This window comes from Pelophylax lessonae (assembly GCF_965119305.1).
Source record: "Pelophylax lessonae genome assembly, chromosome: 12".
Lineage (NCBI taxonomy): Eukaryota > Metazoa > Chordata > Amphibia > Anura > Ranidae > Pelophylax > Pelophylax lessonae.
In genome coordinates this window covers 198362924-198379621 of record NC_138779.1, presented here as the reverse complement: position 1 = coordinate 198379621, position 16698 = coordinate 198362924, and the positions used below count along the sequence as shown (strand labels likewise).

General features: G+C 43.9%; 1 protein-coding gene across 1 annotated transcript in view; it reads right to left on the bottom strand.

Moving 5' to 3' along the window:
• Positions 1-1145: 1145 nt before the first annotated feature.
• Positions 1146-16698, bottom strand: part of LYPD3 (LY6/PLAUR domain containing 3) — a 21114-nt gene continuing 5561 nt past the window's right edge. The window contains exons 2-5 of the mRNA XM_082274257.1: positions 15388-15525; positions 6528-6698; positions 4208-4354; positions 1146-1609 (exon numbers count right to left, since the gene is read on the bottom strand). Of these exons, the coding sequence (XP_082130383.1) occupies positions 1227-1609; positions 4208-4354; positions 6528-6698; positions 15388-15525 (839 nt within the window). The 3' untranslated portion in view covers positions 1146-1226. The remainder of the gene's footprint in view (positions 1610-4207; positions 4355-6527; positions 6699-15387; positions 15526-16698) is intronic.

Genomic DNA, 16698 nt, shown 5'->3' with positions numbered 1-16698 from the left:
TCCCCTGCCAGCAAGCTGTAGAGAAGGACTTTTGCTCTCCAGGTGGAAGTAGCGGTATCTCTGCAGAGATCTACCCCTATTGAGTCTGCAATCAACAAAACTCACGTTACCTATTGATTGGAGAGCTCAAGCTCTGACTCTGCATGGGATGTATTGGACTTCTGCAGAGAGGCCACTGTTTGCACAGACGGCAAACATCCTTCTCTGCAGAAAGCTGGCAGGGGCCAGGCTTTTCTACTTGGGCTGTGACTGCTTTCTAAGGAAAATTAACTAAAGGACTTTGAGCAAATTTTGTTTTGATATACCTTTATCCAGTGGCGGCCCGTCCATACAAGGCGCAGGGGCACCGCCCCCCTAATCCATGAGCCCAGTCCATAATCTACATGCAGGGCGCCGGGCGCATGGAATCCAATGGGTCTTTTTTTTTTTTACAAGCACATGATTAGAGCCTGAGGTTCTAATTGGCCTCAAAAAGGGTGGGCTCGGGGCGCAGAGCACTGCGCCTTGAGCCCACCCAGTTGTGTGATATTAGCAAATTAATATTCGATAATGTCTCCCTGTTTCTCCTCACGGCCAATCAGGAAGCGTGTCCTGAGTCCCGATTGGCTGGGAGTCCTAAGACCTGATTGGCCGGGAGTCCTAACTCCTGATTGGTCGGGAGGAGAATCGATTGCCAGGACTCCGGAGGAGACGCAGGGGTGAAGACGCCACCTGCATGGGGTAAGTGCAGGGGCTTGCGGGGGGCCTGACAGGTGATCGATCGATCGAGCGATGGGGGGGTTATTTGGTTGGCTGGCGGGGGGGGGGGCTGTGGGCCGCCCCCCCCCCCCCAAGTAAATTAAGCACCAGCCGCCACTGCCTGTATCTAGCTGATTTAAACCAAAAGTCAAACTGTACTTTAAAGTGATTTTGAGCACAAACATTGACTTGACCCCACTAATCATTAGAAAATCTAATGAATGTTCTTAAATGAAAAAATTTCAAACAAAATTCTACTAGTGTATAGACAGCTTAAGTAGGTAATTCAGAAGATTAGGATGCATATCAGGCAACTAGCATTTGTGAAAGAAGGAGGCCACCACTAGTGTTTCTATCAGCATAGGTTACCTTTTAAGAGGCCCTGTCACCCACTCAATGCCGGCTCTCATTTAAAAAATCAAGTTAGATTGACCGGGGGGGGAGGCATGATCCCCCCTTCCCCCCTTGATACATTGGCAGGTTCTTCCCTAGGAAAAAAGAGAGCTACAGTTCACACAAGAAAGTGTAATTAAAATAAAAGAAAGCCAAAGTGAAAAGGAATGTCCACTGGCCGCGTTATAATCCTTAGGGTCAAGGGAGCGATTTTGGTGAGTTACGTTTAGCTCTGGTGTTGCATTTAAAAAAATAGGCGGAACCACTTTAGTGGACTGATCCTTTTTCTGATCATTCAGCAGGACGAGATACGGCAGCTCCGCCAGATGCGTTTTGTTGGACAGATCACTGTTGCAGAGGCCTTCTGAACAGCAGGCTCCTATCATCTCGATGGTCACACTCCCGTAGGTTAGAGTATGCTTACCGCACTTGTATCTCATGGAGCAGCTCTTGAGTGGTATGGTTGTTGTGTCATTACCTGGACAGAAGAAAAAGTCCATTACTGAAGGCCTGGAAGAGCAATCACTTGTGTCTGATTCAGAAATCTGATCTACAAGTTACGTGTACTAAGAAAATTGTATTATTTACCATTGCTCACCTCCTTCTAAAAACCATGGCTAATTATATAGCTACTAGCTTGTCAATAAGCCTCTGCTGCTAAAGCCCTTCTACTGTGAGCTGCAGTACCTGGGTGGGGAGCATGTGAGATAGGTGAAGGAGGATTTGTCTCAGTCAAGGCTTACTTATGAGGGTTATGCATCACACAGTAAGTCATACAGGAGCCTTTGGATGTACTTTAAGGCCTGGTTTGCACCTAAGCATTTTTTAGTGCATTTTTTAATTTTGCAGAAACACATTACAGTCCATTTACCATGGTTTCCTATAGGTCACATTCACATCTGTGCATTTTATGGAAAGGGCTAGGGACTTTTTTTTGGTTTTTGATGAATTTTCTGGTTTTTGGTTCCGTAGACTTCAATGGATCAAAAACATGTATTGAAAAGTGCAACATGCACTTGGAATATGCAAACTACAACCTGCATAGGTGTGAACCAGGCCTCAAGCAGAATTACAGACATGGCAATTTTTACATACTCACATTGATCCAGCTTGGAAGTATGTATGTAAAGTAGCCATGGCAGCCGACTGTTTCTAGATTTCCCCTTCTTCACCCACAGCTTCCCACTCCTGCCCCCCCCCCACCCACCCCCAGGGTACCAGAGCTGCCGCTGTGCACACTGGGGCATGTTGTTTTTGAAGAGGTCCATAGCCTTGCTCAGGGATGGCTGAAAATGACAAATCCCAAAATACTCTAGGGCACAAAGAGGAGAGAGAGGGTGGATTTTTACTATACTGCCCAGAAAGGTTCATGGCTTTTTGGCATCTAGTGCCTGGAGGTTAGAGGAGCTCTGCCAGGGTGCTGGCTTGCTTACTGGAGGCCAGACTGGAGGGGACCTGATCCAGGGACTGACAGTGAGGACACTTTGTGCAGCATGGTAGCGGCCACATCAGCAACACCTGGACTGTTGCCACAGAGGAGTCCAGAGCACTGATCCTCCATCCACCCATGCCGCTGCTTGTTGGAATTTTTGGGGAGAGATTGAGGTTGCCCATTCTGCTGCAGACATTTACAGCTGTACCCTTGGGACTAGTAAGAGGGCTTTCAGCTCATCATTTACACTTTTATATGAGACTGAGTTGCTGCCTACAGGATCCTAACCACAATTTACACAGACATCTGTATCAGCCTTATACAACACTTCTATCAAAACTATACTGAACCCATACCAACATTATACTGAACAATCACTGTTTCTGACCCATATCCACTCAACATTCCGTGCAAAGACCTTACCATTCCTCTTTAATTGTATGCAGGTTCATCAGGGCTGTTGTTAAGTGCACCAATGCTCTTTATGGGCCTCAACGATAGCCGGTAGAAGAAATATCTTAAGGATTGCCCCTGCCACGTTACCTGTCCACAAATCCCCCTCCATCTCCCTATATCCACTTTTGTTATCTCAAATATCAACAGTGTTTACCAGATGCTCTTAGCATAGCAACTATTAGCGCACTCTGGCAGTTTAGCTACGGTGTGTTATAGATCAAGTCTTATTGCTGCTCACTGCTGCACTTCAGGTGGCGTTGTTACTGTTATGCTGATCCAGATGGCAAGTGTAATTTTATGCCATGTCTTCATTGCTAATTACTCTGTATACTAAATTGTATTATCATTGCTTTTCATTCTTTTCTCGCCTCATAACTTACTTGTTTGTCGATAATATATTAAGTTTGCTTTTACTGTTTGGTGCCTATTTCTTGAACTAGTCTTGATGCTGTGTAATTAAAGTCACTGTCTGTGATATTGTGTGTTGGTGCACTCAGCCTGGTGTGTCTGAAGCAATGACGTCTTTGAGAAGGTCAAGGCCTGGAGGACCCATCTTACCCATCTTAACCAGCAGCTCCTTCAAGGGTAGAGCTACAGTACCATACATGTGGGATCCTTGTGGAAGCTGAAAATCATTGTAGTAGGCACCTCTACTACAGTGATCACTGCTAGCTTCAGGGTCTTGGGGTGAGCAGCTGCTCTGCTTCTTAGTGAACACTGGGGATCGCTCTCTTGCAATGGCACTATTTAAAGGACACCTTGCAATTTGTCAATGAATGCAAAGAATTCTCTGATTGAATGAGGTGGAGATTGTGGTGTCACGAAAAACAGTTTATTAGAGAATGCTCCCATAGAAATAATTAGCAAACCATTCTGGGCTTTCTAAAAGGAAAACCCCAACATGGCCTCCTTACTTTGTGGCACTTTTTACATTTACTAATTAAGACATTACTGTCTGTGGGGGTGTAGTGTTGGGGAGGTGGTTGCCCAATATTTCAGGTCTAATTTTAGTACAACAATGTCTTTCTGAAATTCTAAGAGCAAAGAAGTCTGTAAGCCAATCCAATCCCAAATTAAAGCCATCATGCAATGTAGTATTCCAGTGTGGGAGCTTTAGGCCTCAGAGGCAAAACATTTTGACTGCGGTTGGGTTTAAATATGTTTACCTGTAATGAAAGACATAATTACCAGTGGATATGGTGAGATTTCCATCAAAGCAGTGGTTGTACATATTGTAGCATTGCTTTACAGGCGCGTTGGATGGTGAACACTCTGCTTTAGGCTTTCCTATACAGCTGTAGCATTGGTCATCGTTAGGTAGTTGAGTTATATTATCTGCATAGAGATACAAATCAATTACATCATTAGGATTTTGTTTCAAGAACACAAATGTGAGATGTTTTTTAATGTTTAGTACTCATTGATCCAGAATATCCAAATAAAGTTGTCAAGCAGAAGAATTTTTATCAGAGGAACAAGCCAAAGAAACTGGAAAAGCGTGGTATTTGTGATGTTTAATGGTAAGGTTGCCAAGATTGTATATCTGGAAGCATAAGCATGGAAGCATATGTCTTGTAATACATAAATTGAACTATAGCTATAGAAGCTTATGAAGCTACTATAGGGCATCCTACTTGAATTGGATCACCCATAAGTCAATGTGGACAACAGCCTAGGGCATGTTAGATGTCCAGGAGCCCAAGCTACAATCGATAACTTCCTGTAGCAATGGCGTCAATATTGGGGTGTGGGGGTGCGGACTGCACCCAGGTTGGAACCATCAACTAGGAAGTGATATCCAACCGCTACAATGTCACCCCCATCTGTGACGGCACACAAATCGTCACGCCAGCCTCGACCGCATTATTTACAGTTTGGGGTGTACACCGTGACCATGCGCTGCCAGCCCAAAACTAGCCTGCCCAGTGCCCTGCAAGCCACTGTTCCAGGCTAGACAGAAGAGAGCCTGATGAGCTAGCCTGCCCAGTGTCTACTGTTCTGTCCTGCTCCTGCTGTTACTCCACAGTGGCAGGATAGAGCATTGTGGTGGGGGAGGGAGAGCCATGAAGATGAAATGCCGAAAAATAATTGGGGTGAGGGGGCTGTAGCACACCAGGTTACACCAACCCTAGTGAAACCCTAGTGATGCCACTATCTTCTAGTAAGCCTGGGGGGAGCCCAGAAGGTCAAATTGGTGGTTGGTGTCTGGTAGCACAATACAAGTGCACACAATGCATTATGGGTGGCTTCTCTGTACTTATTGTAATTTCTATTAATGTCAGTCATAGGGACCTGGAGCAGCCAAAGCTGCTATCTTGCCTAGGGTCTCATTCTGTCATAATCCTTCTCTCCATTGCCACAAAGATTGATCTGGACCATTAAAAAAATAACCAATTGTGATTGGACTTATGAAAGAAGTTGCCTAATCAATGCTAAAGTATATGGCAAGCCAAACCTTTTTTTTTTTTTGGCTTCTGTCAGGACTTTCTACTGGTGTGAATTAGCCCTCACAGCTAATCTTTATTAGAAACTAGCCCCAGCCTGAGTAGAAAAGCCAGTCCCCTGCAAGCAGCTGCAGAGAAGGACCCTTCCTCTCTGTGTGGAAGCAGCAATCTCTCCACAGAGGTCTGGCATGAAAGCTGAAGCTCTCCAACCAGCAGACAACATGAGCTTTTCTGATTGGAGAGCTGAAGCTCTGACTCAGCAGGGGGTGTATAGAACCTTTTCAGAGAGATCACTGCTTTCAGACAGAAAGCATGGGTCCTTCTCTACACTATATTACCAAAAGTATTGGGACGCCTGCCTTTACACGCACATGAACTTTAATGGCATCCCAGCCTTAGTTCGTAGTTCAATATTGAGTTGGCTCACCCTTTGTAGCTATAACAGCTTCAAATCTTCTGGGAAGGTTGTCCACAAGGTTTAGTAGTGTGCATACATGGGAATGTTTGACCGTTCTTCCAGAAGCGCATTTGTGAAGTCAGGCACTGATGTTGGGACGACGGAAGAAGGCCTGGCTCGCAGTCTCCGCTCCAATTCACCCCAAGGTGTTCTATCGGGTTGAGGTGCAGGCCAGTCACGTTCATCCACCCCAAACTCGCTCATCCATGTCTTTATGGACCTTGCTTTTTGCACTGGTTCAAATCATTTGGTGGAGGAAGGATTATGGTGTGGGGGTTGTTTTAGAGGCAGGCATCCCAATACTTTTGACAATATAGTGTATTTGCCTAAATTAAGCTAAAAATTCAGTTTAACATTAAAGAAATTCAGTGTATTATGGCCATGGTGTACTGGGACATGGTTACCTTTCTTTGTTATTTTCAGTTAATCGCTGTGTAGTCATAATTTTACAATGTTAAAAATTGTTGAGTGCAGTGTTGATTGTATTTCAGGGTAGTCTTCCTTGCTCGATAGTTATGCCCAAGTCATGTAATGTATATAGCGGGGTTAAAATGGATGGCTCACCTTTATGACAAATGCTACAGAGAATGCTCAATAAAATAATTACCATCAGGAGCAAGTTGGTAGTTTTTCAGGTCCATGTTGGTGTTGCACAAGCTAGTGTTGCATTGGCTTAGTTGCATATATATGGATATTCCGTAGGATAATATGTTTTTTTCCAGCATAGTGGGACCACCATAGCCACAGCCTTTACTCAGCACAACATGGTTGTCATGACCTATTGAACAAGAGAACTTTATTAATACGATGACATATTACATGTCGTAAAGATTTCAACAGCACACAATGGCTTTTGAAATTATTTATTACAAGATGGCTGTCATGACCTATTAAATATAAAACTTCATTACTATAATGAAATATGACATAAGTATAACCACAACCATTTCTGAGCCCAACTGTCAAAACGTACTGAATCTTTATTAGTGTACATACAGGTTCTAATATTGAGAGCCTGAGATCACTAGTCAGCCTGATGTAAAAATGAATTCATTGGTTTCTCAACAACAGTCTTCATTGGTCTCTCGCAAACACAAATAGCTTTCTTCAGCAAACGTAAAGGCAAACAATTCATAGTCCTGGTATAATTAAGACCAAAAAAATGGCTCACCACCAGTGTACCAGTCCCACACTTGGGTTTAGTGTTCCCATTCATTTTGGGCTGCAAGGCAAGCCCCAGGAGCTCAGCAGAACTGAGTTTAAGTCCACACTTTCTCACAGCTGTGGACTACTTTACTCCACTTCAAACACGTGCTGGTTTCTTCTTGCTGCTTTTCAAGCCTCTCTTGCAGGTGGGTTAACTCTTTTGGGACTAAAGTACTTATAAGCAGGGTTGGGAGCCTCTTTCCCACCCAAAGTCTCTCTGAGCCTCCCAATCCCGGGCCACAAACAAGGACTTACCGATCGAAAGAGTGCTGAAATCAGTCATCCTCTTCTCCTACCGGACTACCTCTAAAGCCCCGTACACACGTACCGATTGTCGGCCGAACGATCGGCCGTCTTTTGTCCGGTGCTGTTGTGTTGGTTGAAATGTGCTCTAGACTGCACACGAATTTTGTCGGCCAACAACAACCAACTGCAGAAGTGATGTCATGTTCTGGTCTACTTTCAGTGTGTTTTTTCTTCTCTGAGCATGCCCAGTCTTGCTCATCTGATGTTTGTCGGCCGAAATCTGTACTGACTGACGAACAATCGGCCGTTCTGGTGACGGGCAACAAAAATTTTATAGCATGCACACCAGATTTTGTTCGGCCGAAAAGTCGCAGTCGGTTGTCGGAATCATCATACTCACAAGCCGACAATCGGCCGATCGGACGTTGGCCGAACATTTACGGCCGACAATCGGTACGTGTGTACAGGGCTTTTGTACTAAAAATGCCTCTTGAACTCTCCCTTAAAGGGTAACTCCATTTCCTTGGGGGAAAAAATGGTAAATAAAAAAAAATATATATATTTAATATATATATATATATATATATATATATATATATATATATATTGTGAGGGATTAGCTCGGTGGCGGGTGTGGATGACCCCTTTGGGGGTGCGTTTTCACAGAGAGATAGCCGAGCAGAGGTTGAAAACAAGACTGATTTATTCATGCAATTTACTTCACACAATTGCAAGCGTCAAAACAGCCAAAATAAAATAAAAGACAAAATAAATCCTTGCCTCTGTGGGCGGCTACCTTCTCACGCTGGAACCTACCTAAGAAGTCTTTCCAACCTACTGTTGGGCCGACACTGCTGATCCTACAGCAGACACTCAAATGTCCATTTGTTTGCTTTTCACACAGCACAAACATTGTCCATTGAACATGTCCCTTTGTTTCTTTCACATCAACACATGTTCATTTATAACAGGATCCTTTACTCTTCAGATTCTTCACATTGAACACAGTTCATTTAACAGGTCCCTTTACTCTTCACACTCTTCACATGGAACACTTTGTCTTCTCACCTTTGAGACGTCTTCACTCGTGGTTACCCTCCTTAGCTTCACATCGCTGTAGGGGGTCTTCTCCCATGCTCACCAGCTTGTCGGGAGGCACACATCCGACTGTCCCCCTCTCCCAGCCTACACGGCGACAGGCGGCAGCAGTCCTTCTCCCATGCCCACCAGCTTCGGGAGGTACACGTATGTCTGTCCTCCTCTCCCAGCCTACAAGGCGACAGGAGGCAGCACTCAATAGATTTTCTCTGGACAAATTATAGAGGCCTTGATCTCCTCATTCTGAACAGCTGAAGGCCTTTCAACTTCCTGCTGGCTAGCTCTGTAGCCAACACCCTAAATTAATTAATGGACTTTCTAAGTCAGCTGGAAATGTATCTCCTTCCTGTGACTACATTCCCAGATTTAGCTGACTTCCTGTTACATACCCCCCCCTCTTGTTTCAACCCTAGGGTTGGGACACAGATTTCCAGGCACGCATGTGTCAAGCACTGCTGACTCACTGATAAGCCTCCTATTATCCTCAAGCTTCCGGATGAAACTGTTTTGTCATCTTCATTGACGGATTTCTCATAAATGCCACACAGTTTGTCTCTCATCTCATATACACATTCTTCAACTGCATTTTTGGCATCATTTTGCTCCTTCTCGTTTCTGTCATCTTCATTGACAGCTTTCTCATAAATGTCAGACAGCTTGTCCCTCATAACCGTCTGTCCAATCCACCCTGGAGGACCGTGATCCATAGGCAACTCAATTGGGCTAGTCTTAATGTCTTCAACATTCTTAAGACGCCTCTCTCTGCAATCCATAAATGTTTTCCACAAAACTTTGAGAACCTTTGCTTCACTAAGCTTTGTTCCAAGTAGGGACTCTTGACATCCCTCTGTGACTTGAGTTGCCTCTCCATACATCTGTACACAATCATTGACTTTTTGTTGTAAAAGGGAATGATCTTCCTTCTTGAGCTTTGCTTGCTCTAAGATGCTGTGCAGAGGATTTTCCAATTGAGACAACAGGCTGTCACACATTTCTTCAAAGTGACCCCTGTTCCTTTTCCCAGAGATATCAATATCATTCAAACATTTCATATTCATAGGCAGATCTGAAGCATTTGCACTCATCAACTTCTTAAACTTTTCGCCCTCCTGAGCGAGTCGCAGTAAAGGCCTACTATTTGATTTGATATTCAGTTTATATTTCTTGCCAAACTCTTCACAGAAGAAGCCAACCAGAACATCATCAACTTTCCTTCCACCAACATAGGGGTCAAAGGCAACAACACAGTTGAACCCAGCGATCTGGGTGGTATCCATTATAGACCTCCTCTCTGCATCAGTGAAGAAGCATGGAACTGCAACACATTCTTTTACAGGTTTCTTCAATGCACTTTCTGCTGAACTATTTGACCACTCAAGGTCACCTAGTTCTTTTTCTCTATCTGAATTCCACATGGAATGCATCTCAAGATCAGGATCAAACTTCTGCCACCCGTCTTTTACCAGTTTCATTTTAGAAATATTCTCTGAAAGGCACTTGAAATTCATTTGCTTCACGTTTTCACCAACAGCCTTAGTTTTCTCCACTAGGTGGCGTTTGCTTTTTCCTCCCAGATTTATATCACTTGCTTTAGTTTTCTCCGCTTTAGTTTTCTCCACTAGGTTTTCAGCCTGAACTGAGAAATCATCACATTTCTTACACAACTCCTTTATTTGCTGAAGTTCTACTGATACATTTTCCAATGCTTGAAGTTTTTGAAGGAACGGTTTATTCCAAAGGGGTGATTCAAGCCACGTGTCATCACATTTCTGAGGCTCACTCAGGACAGACCCCAAAACACTGATCCTTTTAAAAACTGCATCAGGCACACTATCCCCTCTTTGGGACAGATCCTCTGTTGCCTGGAATTCCTCTTCCAGTTCCTGCAACGGAATCTTCATCTCTTCTACTTGCTGTTCTAAGGCTCGTTTAGACTTTTCTAGCTCCTGAACGCTTTTCACAACATCATCCTTGGAGCTGACCAATTCTTCCATTTCTGTACGCAGCTGTTTGTTAACACTTTCTAGTTCAGCCTTACACTCTAGAGCTTCCTCCAAAGAGCGAGCCAAGAACAGGGCTTTGCTCTCGTTATCACGCGCCTCCGCTTCTGCGCGGTCGCGTTCTTCTGCATATTTTGCAGACACAGTCTTCTCTTCACCAAGCATCTGATCAAACTTCTTTTTCACATCTTCAACACACTGTAATGAACCAACGCTTTCTTCCATGCGTTTTTTCATATCCGCTATCTGAGCTTGCAATGTTGCGACTTGCTCTGATAGGTTTTTCTTTGCTTCCGCCTCCTCTTTTAATTGTTCCAGGAAGCCATTTTTCTCATCTTCCATTTGTTTGAGCTTCGTGCTAAAACTCAGCCTTTGACACCTCTCTTCCTGTAAGAGTTCCTGCGTGTCTTGCAGCTGCGATTCCAAGATAGAAAAATCTTCCGCAATTTCTCTAGATTTGCTGTCTGCTTGAGAAAGCTGATTTGTAACATTGTCCAACTCAACCTGCAGTCGGTTTGCCTTCTCTGACAGCTTAGCACACAATCGGTCACCTTCTGACACCTTCACTTGCGATTCCAGAAGCTGTGCCTCTACTTTTTCCCTCTTATGTTCACAATCTCCTTTTCCCTGCATAAGAGCCTTCACCTCATTGGCTAGCATCTGGGAATAAGAATGTAATTCTGCCACACAGGCTTCTTTCTCCTTTAACTGCTGCTGGACACGTTGGGCTTCCCCTTTCCAACTTTCACAGTCCGCACGCCATTCATTTACCACATTGCTCAAAGTAGTGAGCTCATACACAGTACTCAGTAATTTAGCCTCTCTTTCACTTTTCTCGTTGTCGCTGAGAGACAATGTCGTTTTCAGAGCGACATTCTGTTCCTGCGACTCCTGCAGGTCTATTTTTGTAACTTCCAAACACTGAAGACTTTTTTCCAGCTGATTACGCAACTCCAACATTTCACACATGCTTTGCTTCTGCAAAGTCTGAATTTCACTTTCCTTTTCCATGAGGATGGTATCTTTCTCCATTATAGTCTCTCTGCGTTTTTGCAACTCGACCAAAAGAAGAGCAGTGGATTCTTCCCACTGTAACACATGAGACTTGAGTAGTTCATTCATTTCCTGCAAGTTTCTATGCTCCATTTTAAGCAATTCCAAGGCTTGTTCCTTTTCTTCCATTTTCCGTTGCAAGGCATCCAACTCAGCCCTGCACACATACTCGGTTTCCTCCAAACCGATGGCCTCCATTGGCTGCTGGCGTCTCTGTTTCCAGCCTGCCATGCTCTCTTGATGAGCCTTTTGTTGAGCTGCAAAGCTCCGTTGTTTCAGCATCTCCCCCATTTTGGGTTTACTTTTCATCTGAGCACACTGCGTCTCCATAGCAGTTTCATCAGTGTTGCTAGGGACAACACCCTTCCTCTTTAGTAGACTCTCTTTAGGCATGGATGGGGCTGGTTCAGACGGTAACATCCCCTCCATCCATAGAATCCGGTCTCTCATTTCATCTATCTTTGCATTTTTCAGGCGTTTGGATCGCCCCATCTTCAATAACTCCACAAACAAATTTTTCACAGTCCAGCAAAAATTTTTCAGACCACTGTCTCTTTAACACATGTAGTTTTTCTCTCTCTCTTGCAAGATCTCTTTTCCTGCACACACAGTTTGTGCAGTCACTTGCACCAGACACAACAAAGTTCATCAAATAATTTTGAGACCGCTGTCTCTTTAAAACACTTTTTTTTTTTTTTTTTTTCTGTCAGGATCTTCTCTCCTGCACACATAGATTGTGCAATCTCATGCACCAGATAAAGTTCATCAAACATTTGCACTTCCTTGCAGGGATCTTCGCTTCTGCCCACTGCATACCTCCACCATATGTGAGGGATTAGCTCGGTGGCGGGTGTGGATGACCCCTTTGGGGGTGCGTTTTCACAGAGAGATAGCCGAGCAGAGGTTGAAAACAAGACTGATTTATTCATGCAATTTACTTCACACAATTGCAAGCGTCAAAACAGCCAAAATAAAATAAAAGACAAAATAAATCCTTGCCTCTGTGGGCGGCTACCTTCTCACGCTGGAACCTACCTAAGAAGTCTTTCCAACCTACTGTTGGGCCGACACTGCTGATCCTACAGCAGACACTCAAATGTCCATTTGTTTGCTTTTCACACAGCACAAACATTGTCCATTGAACATGTCCCTTTGTTTCTTTCACATCAACACATGTTCATTTATAACAGGATCCTTTACTCTTCAGATTCTTCACATTGAACACAGTTCATTTAACAGGTCCCTTTACTCTTCACACTCTTCACATGGAACACTTTGTCTTCTCACCTTTGAGACGTCTTCACTCGTGGTTACCCTCCTTAGCTTCACATCGCTGTAGGGGGTCTTCTCCCATGCTCACCAGCTTGTCGGGAGGCACACATCCGACTGTCCCCCTCTCCCAGCCTACACGGCGACAGGCGGCAGCAGTCCTTCTCCCATGCCCACCAGCTTCGGGAGGTACACGTATGTCTGTCCTCCTCTCCCAGCCTACAAGGCGACAGGAGGCAGCACTCAATAGATTTTCTCTGGACAAATTATAGAGGCCTTGATCTCCTCATTCTGAACAGCTGAAGGCCTTTCAACTTCCTGCTGGCTAGCTCTGTAGCCAACACCCTAAATTAATTAATGGACTTTCTAAGTCAGCTGGAAATGTATCTCCTTCCTGTGACTACATTCCCAGATTTAGCTGACTTCCTGTTACAATATATATATATATATATATATATATATATATACTGTATATATATCTCGTAAACAATTGAGACACAAGTCATACTGTAATTGAATGTTTTTAAAAAGTACCTTTGCTTGTCAATCTGCAGCTCTGTAACTTTATGGAAAATGCATTTGGGCTACCTGGAGGAGTTCTGTACATAGAATGTATACAGAACGCCTCCCAGATATGTCATTTTCTTCTTGTGTGATTGGCTCACTGATTTTCCCAGAAGTCTTCACTAGATACAAGTCAGATATCAGACATCAGTAAGTATAGGAAACAAAGAAGGCGCGTGGGCTTAGCGCATTATCCTTAAAACAGGGTTTTTTTTAAAAATGGTATAAAACGGAGGTCAATTACTCACAAACCAATGCCTAAGTCCATATACGTAAATTGACAAGGCTCGTAGACACATTGTCATTTGGCCCCTTTGTTGGTGTCATTGGGAGAAATTGCACCCCATCACTGGAGTCGTTGGGAGGAATTGTGCCACATCAATGGTGTCATTTGGCTGAAACCGTGCCCCAAGGGCCAGACAAAAGCAAGCAAAGGGCCGTGTCTGCCTTTCTCTGTGTTGATTCCAAAAGCTCATCCCCCCACAGTTAGAAAACACTCCCCTAGGATCACATTTAATCCTTTGATTGCCCCTGGGTTAACCCCTTCCCTGCCAGTGTCATTATTACAGTAACAATGCATATTTTTAGCACTGATTACTGTAGTAATGTCACTGGTCCCCCCAAAACTGTCAAAAATGTCAGTTAAGGGTCCAATCTGTCCGCCGCAATGTCGCAGTCCCGCTAAAAATCGCTGATTGCCGCCATCACTAGTAGAAATAAATAAATAAATAAAAATGACACAAATCTTTCCCCTAGTTTGTAGACGCGATACCTTTTGTGCAAACCAATCAAAATACCCTTTTTTTTTTTTTTTTTTTTTTAACCAAAAATATGTAGCAGAATACAAATTGGTCTAAAAGGAGGAAAAAAATTGATTTTAATTTCTTTTTTTTTATTGGGAATGTTATTTAGCAGAAAGTGAAAAATATTGTTTTATTTTCAGAATTGTCGCTCTTTTTTTGCTTATCGTGCAAAAAATAAAAATCGCAGAGGTGATCAAATAGCACCTAAAGAAAGCTCTATTTGTGTGGAAAAAAAGGACATCAATTTTATTTGGGTACAATGTCGCACGAACGCACAATTTTATGTTAAAGTAACGCAGTGCCGAATCACAAAAAATGGCCTGGTCATTAAGGGGGCAAATCCTTCCGGTCCAGAAGTGGTTAATGGTAATACAGCACCATTATCGCAAGCCTAGCGTTGGGATAGGTATGCAGCGTAGTCCCTTTCACTTGAATGGGTACTGCCACGATGGGAACATTTTTGCTATGGCCTGACTCAAAGTATTGTGCCCACAGCACGTGAATACTCCCATACTTGCCTTTTCCGTTAAAGGGGGCATGGTGGGTGGGTCAAAAAGCAGGTCAGCCATCTATTTTTACTGCTCCCCAACCGCAAATGTAACTCAGGCCTAATGCCTAAATGAAGTGGAGTCAGGGGCTGACTGGCAACTTTCAGCCCAGGGGGCAAGTACAAACAAGAGGCCCATGGTGCAGAAAACTCTGCCCCCCTGCCACTCTACCTCTTCCCGGCCTCCTCTTAACCCCCATTCCAGGCTGAATCTCCGATTCCAGGTACTTTCTGCTCAACGGCTAAATCGGGGTTCCCAACCTGGCCAGCAGGGGGCAGTAGTGGAAGCTGGGACAGCTCAACTGAGGCTAGCCAGGGGAGAAGAGCCTCCAGTGGGGCATGGAACCGGCCTCTGCTCAGACACAGTTTACACTATCCATGTTTGGGGGGAGGCCTGCGCTCTGTCCTTGTCTTCAACCCGCCCTTAGTAGGTCAGAAGTGGGGACTCTTTACTTCTCTTCACCAGGAATCCTTTAGGCATGTCTGTGGCAAAAGCGGTGCAGCCTTTTTACGGGGCATCAGAGTGGCCCAGGGGGCAACTGCCCCCCTGCCCCCTGGCCCAGTCCTCCCCTGAGTGGAGTTGCATTCCATCTTTCATGTTTCCCGGCGTTCTTTCAACAACTGAAATGAACTGTAGCTTTGGAGAAAATATAGTTCCTTTATAATGTTTGTTCTACATACTTGTCTTTATGGCTGTGATGGTCTCCACACACATGTCATGATCCGGAGGGCAGGAAACATTCATCGCTCTGTCCGGTAAGCAGTCCCCTTCTCCTCGATCGATGCAGGTGTAACACTCGAAGGGCCCAGCCTGGACACCTGGTGCATAGGATAAATAAAAAATGTTACTTTAAATGTAACTCCACTTTCATGGGGGGAAACAAATAGCAAATAACAAAAAAATAATATAGCGTATACAATTGCAACACAAATCATATTGTAATTGAATGTTCTTAAAAATTACCTTTCCTTTTCAATCTGCAGCTCTATAATTTTCTGTAAAGTGCAATGCATTATAGCTACCTGGAGAACCCGGGGGGGGGGGGGGGACAGAATGTGTACAGAACCCCCCCCCCCCAGAAACATAGTTTCCTGCTTGTGTGATTGGCTCGCTGATTTTCCCAGAAGTCTGCACTAAGATACAAGTCAGATTTCTGGCATCCCCTGCAACAAAAATTTCATTTTTGGTGGGATACGCCCAATAGGAACACGTCTAAAGGGATGCAGGCCCAGCAGATTTCCTCATCAGTGCTCTGCAGCTGCACAGCTGATAGATAATTATGAAACCACTCCCATTAGACTCACTCAGCACAGAGGAACAAACAATGATTTCTTCAGAATAACAAAAAGTAGGAATCTGCAACAAAGGTTGTTATAATTATTATAATGTACAGAAATCACCCAGAGGGGAATGTTTGCTTTAAAGGGCAGCTCCAGTTTTTGTGGGGAAAAAATAACAAACACAAAAAAAAGTCATATTGTAATGTAATTTATTATATTCATATATATACAGTCAGGTTCATAAATATTGGGACATCGACACAATTCTAATCTTTTTGGCTCTGTACACCACCACAATGGATTTGAAATGAAACAAACAAGATGTGCTTTAACTGCAGACTTTCAGCTTTAATTTGAGGGTATTTACATCCAAATCAGGTGAACGGTGTAGGAATTACAACAGTTTGTATATGTGCCTCCCACTTTTTAAGGGACCAAAAGTAATGGGACAGATTGACAATCATAAATCAAACTTTCACTTTTTAATACTTGGTTGCAAATCCTTTGCAGTCAATTACAGCCTGAAGTCTGGAATGCATAGACATCACCAGACGCTGGGTTTCATCCCTGGTGATGCTCTGCCAGGCCTCTACTGCAACTGTCTTCAGTTCCTGCTTGTTCTTGGGGCATTTTCCCTTCAGTTTTCTCTTCAGCAAGTGAAATGCATGCTCAATCAGATTCAGGTCAGGTGATTGACTTGGCCATTGCATA